Source organism: Thunnus maccoyii, chromosome 11, assembly GCF_910596095.1.
Source record: "Thunnus maccoyii chromosome 11, fThuMac1.1, whole genome shotgun sequence".
In the NCBI taxonomy this organism is placed as follows: Eukaryota; Metazoa; Chordata; class Actinopteri; order Scombriformes; family Scombridae; genus Thunnus; species Thunnus maccoyii.
The window spans coordinates 25,777,484-25,797,505 of record NC_056543.1 but is presented as its reverse complement, the minus strand read 5'-3'; the positions used below and the strand labels follow the sequence as shown (position 1 = coordinate 25,797,505).

General features: G+C 41.1%; 4 protein-coding genes across 5 annotated transcripts; 2 read left to right on the top strand and 2 right to left on the bottom strand.

The window, feature by feature from the left end:
* The first annotated feature begins 67 nt into the window (after positions 1-67).
* Positions 68-2,704, top strand: crygs2 (crystallin, gamma S2). Its single transcript, XM_042425453.1, has 3 exons — positions 68-74; positions 1,408-1,679; positions 2,432-2,704. Exons 1-3 carry the CDS (start codon positions 68-70, stop codon positions 2,702-2,704), a joined length of 552 nt encoding a protein of 183 aa, XP_042281387.1.
* A 10-nt stretch (positions 2,705-2,714) lies between these two features.
* lcmt2 (leucine carboxyl methyltransferase 2) lies at positions 2,715-8,992 on the bottom strand. Its single transcript, XM_042426279.1, has 14 exons — positions 8,824-8,992; positions 7,742-7,866; positions 6,477-6,558; positions 6,174-6,354; positions 5,909-6,065; positions 5,536-5,725; positions 5,262-5,369; positions 5,032-5,119; positions 4,700-4,927; positions 4,272-4,517; positions 4,082-4,179; positions 3,764-3,951; positions 3,507-3,642; positions 2,715-3,294 (listed from the first exon to the last, which is right to left on the bottom strand). Exons 1-14 carry the CDS (start codon positions 8,869-8,871, stop codon positions 3,130-3,132), a joined length of 2,040 nt encoding a protein of 679 aa, XP_042282213.1. The 5' UTR covers positions 8,872-8,992; the 3' UTR covers positions 2,715-3,129.
* A 432-nt stretch (positions 8,993-9,424) lies between these two features.
* rab5b (RAB5B, member RAS oncogene family) lies at positions 9,425-13,219 on the top strand. The gene is made up of 6 exons (XM_042426627.1): positions 9,425-9,532; positions 10,377-10,693; positions 10,804-10,955; positions 11,344-11,466; positions 12,111-12,204; positions 12,584-13,219. Exons 2-6 carry the CDS (start codon positions 10,528-10,530, stop codon positions 12,697-12,699), a joined length of 651 nt encoding a protein of 216 aa, XP_042282561.1. The 5' UTR covers positions 9,425-9,532; positions 10,377-10,527; the 3' UTR covers positions 12,700-13,219.
* Positions 13,220-15,347: 2,128 nt separating this feature from the next.
* On the bottom strand, positions 15,348-19,931 carry dbr1 (debranching RNA lariats 1). Of its 2 annotated transcripts, XM_042426625.1 has the most exons (10): positions 19,774-19,931; positions 18,624-18,695; positions 18,349-18,546; positions 18,136-18,260; positions 17,967-18,047; positions 17,798-17,883; positions 17,475-17,699; positions 17,297-17,374; positions 17,052-17,197; positions 15,348-16,302 (listed from the first exon to the last, which is right to left on the bottom strand). In XM_042426625.1, exons 3-10 carry the CDS (start codon positions 18,543-18,545, stop codon positions 15,546-15,548), a joined length of 1,695 nt encoding a protein of 564 aa, XP_042282559.1. In that variant the 5' UTR covers position 18,546; positions 18,624-18,695; positions 19,774-19,931; the 3' UTR covers positions 15,348-15,545. The 2 variants fall into 2 exon arrangements, with proteins under 2 accessions (XP_042282559.1, XP_042282560.1); XM_042426626.1 differs by lacking the exon at positions 18,624-18,695 and having other exon boundaries at positions 18,349-18,563.
* Between the last annotated feature and the right edge of the window lie 91 nt (positions 19,932-20,022).

Sequence of the window (20,022 nt, the reverse complement as noted above, 5' to 3'; positions counted from 1 at the left end):
TCATCATATACTTACAAATTGCAACTATTTGTTGCATCTGTGACTATGCAGCACTATCAGTGGTGGAATGTACGGTAAGTACTCTTACTCCACAATGGTACTTACACACAATTTTGTGGTATTTGTATTTTATTTGAGTATTTCCATTTCATGCTTATTTATACTTCTACTCCACTACATTTCAGAGGGAAATACTGTTCTTATTGCTCCACTAGGTTTATTTGACAGATAATATATAGTTTATTTTGCTGTTAAGACTACATTCTTGCTAATTATGACACAACTTTGGACTGAACAATCCTACAATATAAAGTCAAAATTAGCTCCACATTGACCAACTTCAACAGTAAATGCTGCTTACATATGAATACATCACTAATAGTAATCCAGATTGAAAAATGCTACTCACTCATTTTCTTAACTAAGACTTTCACTTATAACGGTGCATTTTAAAACTGTGGTATTGCTACTTTTAATCACTGTAAGAAAAGGATCTGAGTACTTCTTCCACCACCGAACACTGCTGTATCTGGATTCATCCATAAGGCAGAAATAAGTCATGAGTTGGCAGGTCCTCGCCAGGTGGGGGCAAGCTGGTGGAGCTGGCATGTGTAATATGGTGCGAGAACGGGAGAGGGGGGTGGGCACTGGACCCAGCCAGTAGACAAGTGGGGTCAATGGACGCTTACCATGCCCAGCCATTATGCCGTAATCCTTCCTCGCTTTTCTGGAAAAACTGAATAGCACTAGAATCACTGACTCAATTTTTGGATCTCATTTTCATGACAAAGCGATTGTTCCCCTTTTGCGTCCACTGTTGCTGTTTATAAACGTGGGAAAGCAGGGATATAAAAGGGACTGGTGGTGATCCAGTGCAACATCGAGACCTCAGGGGAAACACTACAACCATCACTTAACATCACCAAGGCGATCCCTCACATTTTATCCAACATGGGCAGGGTGAGTTAAGACAAAGTGGGACTGATATTGGCACAGGTATAGGCAGACTAATATGATATTATGGCATGTAGGTGGTGAGTATAATAGTGTGGTTTCTCTGCAGTGCTTATTGGGGGTTAGTATTCTTAAACCTTGAGCCTATTTTAATTTGCTTTATATGTGAGGCGAGTTTGAAATGGATTCTCAGTAGAGTTGTTGACTGGACTGGCCAGTTGTCTGAGGTACTCAGGTGATGAGGGCTTTTATTCAGGTTAAAGGTGCACTGTCCATTGGAGCACTGAAAAACATTGTTAAAAGAATGTTATTGAAGGCTTTCCCATGTCAAAAGAGCTTTTTATAAAGGATAACAAAACACTTTAAAGTAAGCTTTGCTCATAAAATATCTGACATTTCTAAGTTGAACCACCTATTAGAAAATTTATCACCAAAATGTGAAACCTGGATAAGATTCAAGACTGGCATGTGTTGTCCTTCAGATTGTCTTCTACGAGGACAAGAATTTCCAGGGCCGCCGCTATGAGTGTGACAGCGACTGCTCAGATTTCCATGCTTACCTGAGCCGCTGCAACTCCATCCGGGTGGAGAGTGGAGCCTGGGTGGTGTATGAGAGGCCCAACTACATGGGCTACCAGTATGTCCTAACCAGGGGGGAGTACCCAGAATACCAGCGCTGGATGGGCCTCAACGACCGCCTCAGCTCCTGCAAGATGGTCCACTTTGTAAGTCAGCCATCGCCTATGATCTGATCTGCTGCTGCTGAGATCTATTCGACACGCTGACGCCCCCTAATTAATGTGCAAGTAGATCTCTTAATTAACCACTAACCTGTACAGACATTCAGAAGTCTAAGTGAACTGATAAAAGCAACAGAGTGCAGGAGAGAGTAAAGCCAGCGGGCAGCGGAGAAGTAATACAGTATGGGCACATGACAGAGGTCATGCTATGGTATTTATGCTAACAGTGGCTGCAGGGCTTTGTCAATGGAGACCAATACCTCGGTCAGTCTATATGGATGATCAAGCTTTCGTCCGGCTAACATTCAGCCGACCCATTGCCTGCAGGCAGATTCAGGGACACTGCTTTCATACAAAAATCAATCTAGAGTACGAGCTGTATGTGTACAGTTTTGTACTATTTATAAAGGCACAAAACAATGAGCAAACACTCTGCAAACAATAATGGGTGGTGTTGATTAAAGTCGGTTCTCTAACTGATGTGATAGATCATGCCAAATACACAGAGTACAAACTCTACGAAGGCTAGTTCACCATGATGACTAATCATATAGCAATGCTAAAAAGAGATTTTCATCTTTCGTTGGATGCAAATTTCATCTCCCTATATATCCCCCCTTCCCTGTTTCTCTCACCCCACATCCCCTCCCCGTTCTTTCCCAACCCCCTGCACTGCACTAACCACCCCTCCACCACTCTCCACTCCCAAACCCCTACCATCTCCCGTCACCTTCCAGACCAGCGGGTCCCTGTACAAGATGCAGCTGTATGAGAAGGCAGACTTCGGGGGCCAGGCCTTCGAGGCCACAGAGGACTGTCCCTCACTCCTGGAGAAGTTCCGCTGGAGGGAGGTCAACTCCTGTAAGGTCTTTGACGGCTGGTGGGTCTTCTACGAGCACCCCAACTACCGTGGGCGCCAGTACTTCCTGGAGAAGGGGGAATACCGCAAGCCTGGCGACTGGGGTGCTGTCAGTCCTACAGTCCAGTCCTTCAGGCGCTTCACTGAATGATTTACCCTCCATCCAAACAAACAAGTCAAACAAACAGACCTTCTATGATCTATGACAGGACATTGCGAGTCTACTGTATGTTTGACTAATTTTATGATTTTGAACTGAGGTCAACCAAATAAAAACCTGTCCATTAAGCAGAAAACATTCTTTGGATTTTCTATTCATGATGTGTTTATCTGTTTATGTATTTTCTGGCACTTGCATACTTAAACATCCTCAATTCATTCATGCTTGTCTGGACCCTTCAACAGTGTACATCAGGCCTGAAGTAAGCTCTATAGAAAATTCCTCAAATAATTCATGTTTATGTATTTCATCCTGCCTGACATGTCCAATGGTTCAAGCTTAGATGACAGTATCTCTTAAGTTTGAGTGGCTGATTTGAGCTCCTATACAGTCTCAAAGAAGCACTTTAAGATACTTTATCCCAGCACAGGTCTCAGGTCCACAGTGACAGGCTGAGGGTTGAAATGAGTCCCAAAGGAGAAACAATTTCCTCCTCCACCAATCAGTAGCAGCTCAGGGTTTTCTTGGTCCGTCAGCTCCGAGCAGAATGAGTGGAGCATCAGAGGCCATGGTACTGGGGTCTAAAGATGGTAGAATACAGTTTATTATTCAGTATCATTTCTAATGGATCTATCTTGATGTTTCATGAAAATTGAAAATTCATTGTCCTGGCATAGACCCACTAAGCCCAAGCCATTAGAACCTGAGGTGCATGTATGCATACAGTAACCGGCACTGAGTTTCACACAGAATTATTGCTGTGAATCCATTAGGTTAATAAATGTTAACTGACCGTGTCCAGACTGAACTCCACACTGCTGCCTGTGGTGAGGTTGATCACTAGAACACCAGGTACACCAACTGAATGTAGCCAAACTCCACCCACCACAACCAGCTTTTCACCAATCACATGGGCAGAATGGGAGTACCTAAAACAAAGTACAGAACGTCAGCTCCTATTGCTCTTTAGTGGATGGTTTTCTTAAGTAGAAACATCAGGATGGCCTTGTATTTTTGTTTTTAGAAACTGAATGATGTGAAACAACAGACCTGGGAAAGGGAGGGGGCTCCACTGCTATTCTTTCCCAGCAGAATCCTCTCTCAATGGGCCTTAACACTACTGTATCCCCCAGTGGCACCCCACTTTTTCCCAGTCCTCCAAACACCACTGCACCTCCCTGGTATGAACATGCTGTATGGGAATGGCGGGCCTCTGGGGCTGTGCCCTCTACTGGAATCTGTAAATAATACATGCACACAATGTGATAACAAGTGGAAAGAGAAAAGATATTTTATGTGCAATCAGAGTGTGTGAAATTTTAAAAAAACTATTCATAAAGACTAGAAATGTATAGGGGAGCAGCAAACCTCAGTCCAGTGCTGCTGCTCTAGACACAAGAAGTAGCCATCACTCAGAACAGCCTCTGACTCGTTTTTTCCACCAAACAAAAACAGGAAGTCTTTTCCTATAGAAAAAATGATAAGGCTTGATTGTATCATAAGCAAGCAAGGAAGAAAGTAAAGAAGTGACAAACAGCGAGAGAGGTTCCTACTTTACCTTTGTGACTGACTGTAGTAGCAGTGTGCCTCCATCTTGGCAGTGGTGGATCACCTGTACAAACTATTTGCTCCTCACAAAGTTTCACTGCACCTTGGTCCTCTGAGTCTAGAGAACCAGGTGGACCACAGGGATGAAGGGTTACTTTGAAAAGGCCTCTGACTGGGTTGAGTGGAGAGGAGCGACCTCCGTATACCACAGTGCCTCCTCCAGGAACAGAGGTAGCTGTGTGGTATAATCGGACACCTGGTGGGAAGGCAACATAACAACCAACTGTTCACACAAATTTTTGATTCAAGCTGATATCAACTTTTCATGAATTTGTCCTGCCTATACACATTTTTTGCACATTCTCTTTAAATGGAGTGTAAGAGTGAAAAATTCCTAATGACAGAAAACTGCACATCAAAAGCAAAGAGCACTCTCACCCAAATCTACTGGGGATTCCACACTGATGGATCTCCAGCCTTCGAGGCCTCTGAGGAAGACCCTAGCTACCGCCCCCCTGCCTACTCTGCTGGAGCCTCCTGTTAGCAGGACCTGCCCTGTGTTCACCAAGGTGGAAGCCATCCCCAGCCCCTTCATACAAACCGGTATTGTCCTCACAGTCAGGGCTATGGGGCTCCAAGATGGGCTTATGGATGAAACCGGCGATGCTGAGGAAAACAAACACACACACACAAAAACAGAAATACATAGTTAGGAAACACATTCTGACTTCCAGAAGATGACGAGTGACTCAAAGATATTATAAAACTACCTGGAGGATGCGTGAGTAAAGCCTGTGCTGTCAAAGAACCTCGACATGCAGTGAGGATGAAATAGTGGGAACATTTCTGGTGCCACTCCTAAGTTTGGACAGACACAGACTGAATCATTCTGTCGAATATTATGACTGTAAAGTATGATGTGATTTTATAAAAGTATAAAACCGAGAACTAACACAACATCGCAAAACAAGAACATGCATACACATTTTCAACGGCTAACCTCATACTCATCAAAAGGCTCCAGGCTCTCCACTCTGTGTCTCTCCTCCTCAGGAACCAGCGTCAGGTAGAAGTCATTCATATCCAGACACACACACTGCTCCCAGCCCTGAAGACAAAAAACATATTTACTGAAACCCCAGCACTCCATCAGATTAAAAATTTGAGCTTCCCTCACAAAAAATCCCACATCTGTTGCATATACTGTAATATTTTATTAGAAGTGTGTCAACATTGACGAGACGCAGTAATAAGTATATTGTCTGCATACTGGCCTTGTCCAGGAACCTGTCTGTCTGTGCAGCAGCATCTGGGTATTGCTGAAGGGCATGTAGAGTTGAATTCAGTTTCAGAAAATGATCTTGCATGATCCGACCGAAAGGATCGTGGGGATGGATTTGCTCATACATCACAAAGAGTGACTGGGGCAGGAGCTTTGCTGCCCAACTAATGACAGCATCTGACCTGGAAGACACACAACATACAACTGCTACAAACAAAACATTCACTTAACTGCTGTCATGAATACAGCTAGGATCATAAAGCTGATCATTCTGCTAGCGATCATGTAACTATTGTAGCTTGCACTGAATCAAAATACATGCTTATGAAGTCCTAGCCCACATTTAATGTACACATAGCGCTTACCGTTGTGTTTCCATGTAGGTAAGCACCACTTCAGAGAGAATTAGAGTAGGGGCAGCCCACTCCAGCCCAGCCGTCCCTAGAGCCTCTTCAACCTGAGACTCCTCTCGAACATCCACCCCTAACAGACAGTAATGACTACTGGACATATATAAAGGGCCTAAAGACACACACACACACACACGGTTATGAAATCTAGCAAAACGTATATAACACATGGATTTTTAGCTGGAGTGAAAGTGTGCTGTGTGCAAATGAATTGACTAACCTGTAAGAGAAGGTAATTGAGGGTCCAGCATCCCCTTCAGTGTAATATTAGAAGTGATCAGGGCGGCCTTACGCCGAGTGACATCTGGGAAATCCACTTCAAACACAACAGCCCTGTCAAGCGCTCCTTCTGCATGTAGTCGAAAATACAAAGAGTCGAACCCTGCGCCCAAAGACAAAATCTAGAAAAAGGGGAAACATAATGACAGAGGAAGCGAGAAAAGAAAGATGAATAGGATATGAAATACACATATCTTCAAACTTTCTATACAAAATAATGATGGACAATAAGCAGTTAACTTGCCTGTCTTACGGGGCAGTTTTCAGTAATCTGTAGAAACCTCTTAACACAGTGGTCAACAGCTCTCCAGCGCACATAGTAGCCCCTAAAGCATGTAATTAAAGTCAAGGCTTCAATTTGTACAACACATTATTACTGTTACTATTATATAGTGTAAATACATTTTCTAAGGCCTTAGATGGATACTTTTATCCAAAGTGTAATGGGTGAATACCACATTTGTCACTTCACTGTATTCTACAATCTGTGTGTATGTAGGGTAAACACGACCTTACACAAACAGAATGTACATAGACAGAATGATTACTATATCAATTATTACAATTATTATTAGCTTGTAACTTAGCCTATATATGCTTCTATATCATTGTAAATTGAATATTTTTGGATTTTGGACTGCTGGTACGACTAAACATGCAATATTAAGATGTCGCCTTGGGCTTTGAGAAATTGTGAGGGCCATTTTTCACTACTGTCTGACATTTTATACACCAAATGATTAATCAATAAATTGAAATAATTTTCAGTAGATTAATTAATAATAAAATAATTGCTCCCCTCAATGCCTTATTTATGAATCGTTAGGAATCCCGCCACTACTGCTGTTTAGTCTCTGATCATTATTTCTTGACACTGATTTGTAGAGATGCAACAATTAATCAATTAATCGATTAGTCAATTGACAGAAAATTAACATGCAACCACTTTGATAATCGAATAATTGTGTTATTCATTTTTTAAGCAGAAATTCCAAATATTTGCTGGTTGCAGCTTCTTTTCTGTGTAATACATGATAGTTAACTGAATATCTGACTGCTGATCAAGAAAACAAGTTACTTGAAGACATCACTTTAGGCTCTAAGAAATTATAACAGGCAATTTCACGGTTTTCTGACATTTAATGGACAAAACGATAAATCAATTATTTGAGAAAATAATCAGCAGATTTACTGATAATGAAAATAATCCTTAGTTGTATAACTACTGATTTGTTATGTATACACTAAGTCTTTGGACACATTATTAGGTATCTTTTTATTCACCTAATTTTAATTGTACTCTGCGAATTATTTCATGGTATAAAATGTGATGATGACCACACTATCACCCTCTATGACTGCAACTTATTGTGCCACTATAACTACTGCACTGTATGAGTTATTACATCCTATCCCAAACTTGTCACTGCAGGTTATGTCCTAGATTACTAAGATCCATGCATTCTTGTCTTAGATTGCACCTACGACAAGACTGAGATTCCTGCTGACCTGTTAATGAGCGGGGCTCTCCTGGCCACTTTGGAGACAAAGTGTTGGAGGAAGACATCCTGGAAGTAGCCCTGTGCTGCAGCAGAGACCTTGCTCACCACACTGCTGTCATTGGTTCCTTGTACCTGGGTAGAGCAACAAAAACACAGAGCCATCATAAGCCTGAATGTCCAACCCTGTGTCCAGTTTCATTTACTTTTTGCCAGTGTAAGTATTTGTGTAAATATTTAGATACTCAGTAAGTAAAATTAGCCATACCACACTGTAAAAATACTCCATTACAAGTAAAAATCCTCTTCTTAAAATGTTACTTAAGTCCCCCTCCACTCAAACATATTGTATGTTTTTTTCTTCTTGCTCCTTCAGTTGGATGTTTGAGCTTCACTGTGCAGAATGATGGATGTGCAGAGTTTGACACTGGAAGGCTGTTTTCATATTCATCTGCTGAAAGTGGAAAGTTTCTCTCTGCTCATTAAAAACCTTTAGGGGTGGTCCTATGAGCAGGATTTGTGACATCACAACTAGTTTGGAGGCTAATTCTGGTCCAATATTTAATTTACACAAATGTGATGTGGAAACTTGAAGCCTCCAGTGCACAAACACTGATAATGGACTTTACAGTGAAGTAGGAGAGGAGGAGTATCTTGCGTCCAGCAGTTAAACTTATGAAATGAAAAATATTTGCATATTCATAGATTCTGGAATTTTTAATGAAGGAGAAAGAGGATATAAGTACTTTCAAGTGGTTTATATAATGGTTATTATACTTATTTACAGTAGTATTATTGGCACTATGTACTTAAATTATCAAATGTAAAAGCATTGCAGAAAAAACTGTCGCTGTGAATGGCATGCATCATAATTTACATTAAAGCTCAAACTTTGCATAAAACATAAAATCTAATTATCTAATTTGTAAGTACTCATTTCGGCTGTCAAATAGATGTAGAGGAGTAAACAGTATTTCCAATAATTCCCTCTCATCTAAACACCTCAAATTTGTAGGCTCACAGCAAGTGATTAAACATGATTTATATGTCAGGTTTATCTCGCTGTTTATTTAATGAAGGAATAAACCTCACCGCCGTGTCTCTCCCCTGCTTCTGCTTCTTTCTGTTTGTCGTTGGCATAACGTCAGTGAGCTGTCACTTCACCTAACAGGTAAGTTTCAGTCCAGTACATAATATACAAGTGTATTACATGAGTGTTGATAGAGAGGCTGATCACTATTCCTCCACTGATGAAAACATTTCAAACAGTCCTTCACTTGGTGAGGACTTCCGGGTGCCTTCAGCCACCTGAGCTCCAGCGCCCCATGCGGACTGGAGGCCGCAGCAGTAAAGCTCTCTGTCATGGCCCAAAGAGCTCAGAAGCACATTCACATTATTCACACGTTTAGAGTGACTACTATGTATGAAAACAGGAGTATTAGGTTATGTTCATTATTCCTTGTACTTTTCATTGTAATTAAAAATATGTTATCTTCTGTTCCGTTGACCAAATGTAGTCGAAACTGAACAACTAATATAGTAATGTAGTATTAACAGTGGTTATATTAACAGTAGTAATATAGTAATAGTAGTATTAACGGTAGTAATACTAATATTGGTCAATAAAGTGACCGTTGGTAATGCGGGTGATCGGAACAGACTTGACAATGCGGCACTCAGTGCGCCTGCGCTAGTTTACAGGAAGTGTTCACATTTTGTGTTACCAGCTGATGTAGCCAAATTGTCAACAGTCAGGCTAAAAGCCTCAGATACCTGCGCTGCCGAAACGTCAATTTTAACGGTAAATATTTTTATGTTTTCCTCTCAGTAAGTCCACGTTATTCAGATGATCAAGTAGTACTTTTATTATGAGCTGGGCGTCGAAAAATAAAGCTTTAATTCAGTTTAGTCTCGTCCGACCGGAGTGGTCGGAGCGGTGTCCCGTTAGCACATAAACGCACGATAAGGGGTTGATGATCTGATAACATTACTGTGGGAGTAACGTCAGTTGTGACATAGTGCGGGAATGCAGGGCGATTGCAGTTTCCTTCTGTCAAGTCACTTCACAACATGACGATGAGGTTTGAGTGATGTTTCAATGACTAATTTACTGCAGTGATGGATGTTCAGCATTGTTGTTTGTGAGGAGGCGCAGCGTCCCTGTTAAACTCTACTGTCACAGCTTGAGACCAGCTGGGAATTGGACAATATTTTCAGCTCAAATTCCTTGAACACAGTCGACATTCAAGGCTGGTAAATATAAAGCAATGCAGTGGCAATGCAAACTTGTGTCTTGCTATTCTGTGGTTTCATGGTAAAGAACCCCCCTCCTCTTCCTCTTTGTAATCCCAATCTTCATTATTATCTGCTGGCATTACAGACATTATTGATCTGCTGGCAGAGGCTTTTGTTGCCTTGAGAAAGAAATTAAAGTGTGTATGAAGTAGCCTAAAAACACAGTAGACATTTAGGCCTGGTAAATGCAAAGCAGTGCAGTTTCAACACAGACCTGTGACTTGATATTCCTTGATGTCACGCCAGATCTTCATCTTCCTTATATAACCTTTATCTTTAGAGACAAAGTATATGTGAGGTAAGGCATAACCCTGCACCAAAAAAACAAAACCTTTAACTTCTTAACACAGACAAAACAAGGAGAGAAGAGAGATCAAGACATCATCAGGGAGACTTGACTTCACTCCTGGAGGCAGTGCAAAGTGAGTGATACCCCAGAAGTACCTGTCTCCACCCCAGGGAGGAGGCCCAGTCCCCCTGCTGTCTCCTACGCGGGTCAGTATGAGCTCCAGAGGGAGTGGTGGCCGCTCCAACGGCACACTACCACAGACCAAGATCTGCCAGTTCAAGTTGGTGCTGCTGGGCGACATGGCCGTGGGCAAGTCCAGCCTGGTGCTGCGTTTCGTCAAGGGACAATTTGATGAGTTTCAGGAGACAACCATTGGAGGTGACGACTGGAAAATGTGAACAGTGTGTGTGTGTGTGTGTGAAGCAAAGAAGAAGTTGAAGGTTTTAGGAGTACCTGGTAACCTGTTCTTATTTCCTTTTATGTCCCAGCTGCATTCCTGGCCCAGTCAGTGTGTCTAGATGATACCACAGTGAAGTTTGAGATCTGGGACACTGCAGGACAAGAGCGATACCATAGTCTGGCTCCCATGTACTACCGTGGGGCTCAGGCTGCTATTGTGGTCTTTGACATCACCAAGCCGGTATGATATAAACAAATTATTCTGCAGAATCACTATTGAGGCATACAGAAGTGTCTGTCAGCCATTCATGGTTTATTTCACTCAACTAAAACAGTCAAATAAGTGAATAAATTGCTTTACTTAACTGTAACACAGCCTTTAAAGCCAGAGAAGTAATTTAACCTACATCACAATATTAGATAACCAAAATCCCAGACAATCTGATATTACTATATTAATATAACAGCAATATACTGCCCAGCTTATGTCAACAACATCTGACGTTCTTTGCTGAGGTGAGCAGTTTGTCCCCTAACTGATATGTATGTATTATTCATTCTGTCATTTTTCGCTCAGTATTTACATGTGTGTCGGTGATTCGTATGACCTTGGTGTTGTGTTTGTGCAGGAGACTTTTGAAAGAGCCAAGGCCTGGGTGAAGGAGCTGCAGAGGCAGGCCAGTCCTAACATTGTTATTGCCCTGGCCGGGAACAAGGCTGACTTGGCAGAGAAGAGACTAGTGGAGTATGAGGTAACACACTCCTGTCCGACCCCTGTTTGAGGGCAATAGCCTTAACTAAATCATAACTGAGCACCTTTCTGAAGTTGGATGGTAATTACTGCTGAATGAATTAATATTATTGGCACTAAGGATGCTATAAGAGCTGCAGTCATGTGTGAGGCTGGTGAAGTTGGTGCTGACTTAAGCGATGCAATTTGATGAAATTCAGTTTTTCCTTTGCAGTTATTTTAATTGACAAACTGGTGGACCAGGTGGAGGTGTTCAAATGCAAACAGTTTATTTAGCATTTTTATTGTATGTTCATCTGTGGCTAAATGTGGGAGTGGAAATCAGGTCCGTGCTGATGCACACAATTTTTCAAAAAGCAAGGATCTGTTAAATCAAACAGTGGCGATGTCTATATCTTGGGCTTAAAACATATTTACATACAAATACTGGTGGAAAAGCTCTTGAATGCAGCATTATCTGCATTCAAGAGCAATTTTGTTAGAAAGCCTTATCTGTTAGAGAAGGCACGTCACAGTTCATATATGTGTTTAGTGTCGTCAGAGTTCCTGCTATTTGTAGATATTTTTCAGGCTGTTTTTGGTGTATGCTGTCTTTCAAATTTCTGCTGATGTTACATTTGTATTTGTTTGTGATGTGTGGTAAAGGAGGCCCAGACATATGCGGAAGACACTGGCCTGCTGTTTATGGAGACTTCTGCTAAGACAGCCATGAACGTCAATGAGCTCTTCCTGGCTATTGGTGAGTGTCCCTTTGTTTACTCTCAACAAAAACTTGGCTTATTTACAAAAATGAGATTTAGTCTATAGGAGTCATTATCTCTACCAACTAAAGTTATGTGCTTGGTGCTGGTTGTTTGTCTGTTAGTTAGCAGCATATGTCAAAAACCTGCTCACATGTTTGTCCATGGGCCAGTAAACAAGTGAATATATTTTTGATGCAAATCAGATCCAAGAATCCTTGAAGGGATTACCAGACATTTCTAAATATGGATTTTCAATATTTCCTCAAGAAGAATGTATGTATAGGGCATACATCTGCAAAGGCTGCGCTATCTTATGTTTATTTTGATACAAACTGAGATTAATATGTCACAAAATCTTACTTTTTCTTAATGTAGCAAAAAAGATGCCAAAAACAGACACCCAAAATCCTACACATGCAGCACGACACCGGGGAGTCAACCTCCAGGACCCAGATGCCCACTCTACCCGAGCCTGCTGTGGTGGGAATTAGACCTCAACAACTACCCCACCAGTATTCCACCATCAACACCACCACAGCCCTTCAACCATCCTGTCTCCTTCAACCAACTTACAGGGGTGGGCCTGATGTGGGGAAACCCACTATCCACTCACCACCTCACCCTCCATTCATCCTCCTGTTCGAGCAGACAGAAATTCAGCGACAGAAATTCAAAGGAGAGCATAAGAGGAAGGAAAGAGCAGACAGAGATGGAGGAGAAAGACACAATGTTTCACATCTGTGTCTTGTGACCACGAACTGAGATTCTGCTTTTGGAAATCAAAAAGGAGAGGTATAGTGAAGACTGAGTTGGAGAGAAGGAAAATAAAGAATGTGGAGGACAGTGGCAAGTCTTTTGTAGTATTTAGCACTAATTGTGAATTTTCTTTTGTCATTCTGCCTTGCATCATTTTAGTCACAGCCGTTTGATTGCGTAACATGTACAAAATGAGCAGCACATATTGGCGAGTTGCCAAGAAAAGGAAGGGAAAAAAAAAAAAAAAAAAGGGCCGACACATAAAATAAAGAAGCCAAATGGTTAGGTTGCGCCTGCTTCTTTCATCTCCTTTTGTTAGAGCTTTGCCTCTTCTTATTCCTGAATCAATCAAATCCTGCTGTGAATATTGACACATATCGTAGCCCTGGAATGATCCCGTAGTACCTTATCCCTTATCCTGCCTGACATCCCTCTGTGCCGATGCCCACATCTGATAAGACACATGGCGGTTTACCCAATGTCAGTCAAATAGTGCGTATTTATTGTCCGGTGTTTTGACTTCTCTTCTCTACTTGTCCAGTCAGAAACACAAACTCAATATGTGAGGCATTTTCATTAAACTCCTTCAAAGTTCTGATTTCATAGGATTGTTTGTTCATAAAAGATTGACCATTGAGTTTCTCATAGATACAAACACTAAGCCCCCAATAGACTTGCTTGTTTATTGAAAGGTTGCTGTGTGTCCTTTAAGTATTTTTGCGGTTGCAATGCCTTGGTTGAGTGCTTGCAGTGATGGTTGGAAGCACAGGTTGTAGCTCTTAACAGCAGCAATAAAGGTTTGATATGGAATGTATTTAGTCACATGGCTTAAAATATTATAATATGTTTGCAGGAATCTGTTAGCTGTAAGTAAATACATGTTTATAGCAGAGAACACATTCCTCAAACAAACTAAAGTAGCACTGGATCTAATCTATAATTCTGCCCAGGAGGAAAGACTGGCTTGAGAGAAATGACATATTGGTGGCCAGTGTCCTTGTAGAACTGCTAAACACTCCTTCTCTGCCCTTTTCAGTTTCATAGATGAAAGAGGACAGAATGAAAGGCGGGAAGATAACAAAATGTGAGACTCGTAATACACCTCTATGCCATGTAGAAGAGCATCTGCCCATCTTGTGTTTAATGTGCCCCTCATCTGTTCCTTGTCCTGAGGCTAAGTTGTTGGTGAAAATGAACTCATAGTGATCTTAAATGCTTTTACCGATTCATTATACTTGATATGATGCTCTTAAAACAGTTGTGTGCTTGGTTGCTGTCCAAAGCTTGGCTGATGAAAACGAGGAAAGAATTGATGAAAACAAAACAAAACAAAACAAAAAAAAAACAGAAGTGCCTATTCCCAGTTTTCTTTTCTGTGAATCAAGTGTGTGCGTTGTAGGCAAAGTGCAGGAAAACCATTTCCCTGACATTGGCTTGTACTATAAACCAATAACTTGGCACCGTGTCATTAGGCTAAACTGTATTGGCTCTTTGTATGGATGTAAAGAGATCTTGTCGAACACACTGTATGTTATATATATTATGGTATTGTCTGAATTTTAATGAAAGTGTATGTTAATTTTATCAGAGCACACTTGTGACCCGGGAATGGATTGTTTAAGGACTCTAATCAATGTTATAAATCTGTTTGATTTAAACAATTATTTGTGTCCAGGAAAGCCTTATTTTAACAATTAGACATTCTGATAAATATGTGATGAACTAATGAAGGGTCTCGAAATGAGATAATGCTAATTTCAATCAGTATTCATTTCAAAGCTATAATGATTTATTCTTCCTACAGGGACATTGACAGTTCATCAGCTCGCTTTTCACGATAAATAGATTCACTTGCTCATTCTTCTGTGATCACAACTAAGTTCAGTGGTCTGTGTAATTAAGACGAAAAAGGTCATTAAAAACAAGACTTGATTTTACATCAGCACCCAGAGTATGTATAGTGTTGAATAAAGCTGTGAATGGCGCTTTGAGTGTAGAATACTGATTGCTTTTTTTTTTCCCCCTCACTTTCCTCATGCCTTGGATAAAAGAAACAAAAGACATTTGACAGCCGCACATCGTTAATTCCTCTTCAGCATGTGTCAAATGGCTGTACAATGAAAAATTATGATGTCATCGATTCATTTTAAAAAAAAGATATTTTAATTTTCCATCCTCTTATCATTGCTATTGTTTTGAAATTACATTTACTAAAAAAAAAAAAAAAAATTAAACTCAGAAATATCTGTTTTCTAAAACTTACCTTTACAGATAAAAATATATAAAAAGGTGATAATTTCCATAAACATTAACAAAGACAACAATTCTCTGGCTATAACTGCCTTTCTGTAGAAACTGAATCCAGAAACTACTTTTTGCCATGTATAATCTGCTTTTTTATTAAAGCCATACCTCTGTTTTGTACAGCGTGCGTCAGTGGCTGTATAAAAAAAAGGCAGGCAGTAAATACATAAATCCATACCAAGTTTTACACATCGATTTAAACTAATGGAGGATTGTACACTCTGTGACAAACGGCTTGGAGTGATTCCTCACCTTTTGTCTTGTCTCACCCTGATCCCTAATCCTCACACTGGTCATCCTCCACTGTTGTGTAAATGACCTGGTTCCTGCGTTTGATCCTGGGGGCTGTGCCCCTACTGCCAGGATCCCCGGTCTCATCGCTGGTACGTTTTAAGATACGTGCAGCTGTGGCATCTTCGTCACTGCCCTCACAGAGTCCTTCCCGCTCTGCCTCAGAGTGGGGGCGGGTAGCTTCTGGGGTAGAGTGGGAGGGAGGTGGGAGGTTCATTAGGTAGGGCAGGTGAGTGGGTGAGACATCAGATTTGGGTTTGGGCAGGACCATACGGCTCGGAGTGTGGATTTCAACAACAGGTAAAGCGGAGACCTTATCTCCCTTCGAATCAGACCTGCTCTTAGCCTCTTCCTTACCCTCCTCTTCCTCCCACTCATCCTCTATTGTGATCTCATCAGGATTAAATGAACTTGACAATCCTGAAGTGTCTGTCGGGTACTCGCTGGGCTCGTCCACGCTTCCTACGCTATCTGCATCATCATCATCTTCCTCATCCCCTACGCCACGGCCCTGAACTTCATCACCTCTGTGCCCGGCCCGGGCATAGAGGTCTGTGAGACCAAAAGTGGCACAGAGTTCAGTCGTCTGGGGGTTGGTGTTATAGCTCGGGGTGGCATGGTATTGGGGCTTGTTGGGGTCATAGGCTGGTACAGTCCGGCTAAAGTTGTCTGGAATGGCAAGTTCACCGCTGAGATCCTCTACCACCTGCATCATAGCTTCTTCTGAAGCTCTGAAGTCCCACCTGATGGTTATAGACAATCCACATCATACAAGAGAGCATGAACCACAACGTTAGTCCAACAGCTGCAGAAATATGAGAGTGAATTGAAAGCAACTAGTCAATTTATTCAAATAACAGAAAATTATTCTGCATTATTTTGATAGCCAATTGACTTTAACTTAAAAAAAAACAATCCTGAACATGACCTGTTTCAAGCTTGTCTTGTCTTTTATGATGGTGAACCGATTAGTTGTACAAAGCAAACTACTTGTCACATGGGGCTTTTGGAAATTGTGATTGGTGTAATTTTCTAAGATATTTTAGACCAAATGATTATAAGTGATTATTTTATTGACAAAAAATAATTAGCAGATTAATTGATAATGAAAATAATCATCAGTCACAGCCTTAGAATATATAAATATACGATTTCTTCATGACAGCACAAGGCACTGGCAACAGTTTGATGTAAGTAAGATTCCCTCCCAGTGGGTAACAATTCACTTGGTGCATTAAGTTCAACTGTTTCAGGCTTGCTTTACTTGTAAGGCCTGATTTATAAAAGTAGGTGCAAATGGCATGATGTCATGATTGGCTTTAGTCACAAACATTTTACTGCTTGTAGCTGATTGTGTGTTGTTTCATCGAGATAACGTTTATCTCAATTTGTAAAGCTCAAACTCCAACACGCCTCTTCACAAAATTAAATGGCTTTTTCACCTCATGGAACACTTAATCTGCCTGCATTTGTTTCACTAATATCTATGTACCGTTCATGCAGCCCATTATTCTCTGGAGGGTTCCATGGGTGAGGGGTGGTCCTCTGTAAACTGTTGGTGGCCTTAAGAATAGCAAGCCATTCTGGATCATACTCCAGACCCTCAGATGAACCCGGCCTCTCTGGAATGTCCACGATCTGCAACACAAATGTATATCTCATTGCTTAAAACACTCATCTCTACAACTTAAATGAGACTGTGGCCTTTGTATATCCAACAACAGAACGTTCTCTCACCTGTAAGAACTCCCTATGAGGCAGACATTTATCCAGAGACAGGAATTTGGTTACACGTGGGGCAGCGTTACCTTTAGGCTAAAGATTAAAGATTTCACTTAGTTGGCGTAATATATTGGTACATTAATGTAAAAATGTATCAACACTGACATTAGCAGCAATACGGCTAGTTAGTTACCGGATGCTGCATAAGGGCTGCGAATTTGACGTGAAGATGTGCAGAGAACCAGTAGCTTGGCTGGAGGTGGGCTAGAAGCTCTGCAGCAGCAGGACTCCCCAGTGTGTTCGTCTCCACTTCCTGACGCAGAAACTTCTTCTTTCGCAACAATTCCCCTTTACTTCCATAGTTGTATATTCCACGAGGCCAGTCGTGGCTCATGAAAATGTCTATGGGCATATGGATCTAAGTGGAAAAAATATTTATGAATTAATACGCATTCTTTAGATAAATAAATCTTTTGAGCACTGTGCAAGAGAACAAGTTGAATCTATGATATTTACCTGTTTTAGTTTGAACACCTCGATATTTCGGATGTGGTATACGCTTCGCAGAGTATCGGGGTTGTATGGAGGTACTTCATGGTGACCTGAAAGAGCACATGTTCCTTGTAAATACACTGCGTAGTGTGTAGAACTTCATCCATTCAGATGGTAAAAAAAAAAACCTCACCCTTTCTGTAGTCTTGGGATTTGAAGATTCCAGATAAACCACCAATTCTTATACCTTTGTAGCGAACAACACCAGCGTAACCTATGGACATATGGTCAAGTCAAGCATGGGAACCAACAGAACAGGCAGGTAGACAGAATAATAGCATCTATTGTCTGTTGGTTCTTACCCAGGTAATAAATGTTGGGTGCCACCCAGCCTCCATAAGGCAGCTCCTGCAGGTGATTGGAAGCCTCGTGGTTCCCACCGATGAAGATAGTCAGTACCGGAGCTTTCTTCTCTCCAGAATAGTACCTGCAACAAAGACAGTGATATCAAAGTTTTAAATGTTCTCACTCTCATCCTGCACTTTTTAAACATGAAAAATCAAAGATATACTAACTTGTAAAATGTCTGCATCATTCTGTACTTGGCTGGTACCGCCATGCACTTCATGTCTCCTTCATTTCTCACTGCTTGGAAGTCACCACAGCAAAGCAGCAGGTCCACCTTCACCCCTTCCTTCTTCTCCAGATAGCCAATGGTCTCGTAGATCTTGTCCAGCTCACCATGGCAACAGCCTTCAACTGCAATCTTCATGCTGCACAAACAGGTAAGCTGTGGATTCCCAGAGAAATTCACATTCACAGTGAGGGGTGGTTTGTATTTTTTGCTCACCTAGTGGCTGTCAGCCTCCACACGGAGAGATGCTAAGGCCTGCTCCTTTGTAAATAAACTTTTAGGTGATCTCTAGAGACACAAACAGAAACAAAGTTCAAAGCGTTAGTGATGACATTTATTTCAATAAAAAGTACCAGTTGTGACAAGAGAGCAGTAACTTTAATGAAGTAGGTTAGGAAACTAAATGTCCAGTTTATACAAGTGAAATATAAACAGAAAGAGAACAGCAGGCAATGAAAAGGAAATTCAGTTATAACGTTTTTTTGGATTCAATGACATAACTTTTAACTTATAACTATGTCTTGCAACAATCCTCATATCTCCATATGTACAATAAAAGCAGTGTTGGTTGCTGTCCATACCAGCTGCAAAGAAATTTCCAGTTCAGCCAATGTTAACATGAGGCTTTAGAAGTCTGCGTTAGTTAAATCAAGCAGGTATCTTTTATTTAGTAGTAAGTTTCCTCTTAGCGTTATTCACGGCTATTAATAGTATTTGTTTAACATAATAATTGTTTTTAACTTGGACTATCAGTTGCTAGAAATAAATTAATCAGTGGCTCAAATTGTACAGCCCAGTGCTGTGGCAGACACCACTTTAAATCATCACATGGACATTAATCCCAGTGTCATGTTTCATCTGTCAACAAAGAATGAACGAAGCTTTCGCGGCAAACCACGCCGGGAAACGAAAGTCAGGAGAACAGAAGTTAAACCTGGACACCACTTTACACACGTTAAATGTATAGCGATGCACAAGACATTAGAGCACAATTACTTTAGTCTTTTGGGAGCTCTTTGTGGCCTCTAGTTGCTTTGAAAACTTGCATATGAAAGTAGTGCCAGACCTGCTTTTTTATCTGACAGATAAGGACTGCTGCTACTTGACATTCAATCTAATATGAGTTTTCTCTCAAGGCCTTTACAATATGTTGTCTATTCCGTGTAGTTACCTGCAGTCACAATGCTTTATTAGCACCGTAGCAGCTAAAATTAGACTACAGAACATAACATGCAGAGCTAGTAGTTAATTTAATGTAACATAACGTCACATCACGTTGTTGAAACGACCCGACAGTAAACAAGTGGGACGATAACCCTCTCACAAGCATACCACAAGAAAATAAGCAAACAAACTGAGTACTTACAAAGATGAATTACTAAATGCAGAGTGTGTTTGTCCAGTCTTATGCAGCGATAAGTTACAAACTTACAGAAAACACATGGTTCTGCTAAAAGGTAACAGAGCCACGATTGAATGCATTTTTGCACCCCGCGTCTATCCGGTCTATCCCCACAATGCGCATGCGTAAACCAGTCTTTGAACATTGGCAGCAGATTCCACGAAATTTGTGAACAGCAATTTTTTGTCTTTTTATACATTGTTTAGTAAACAC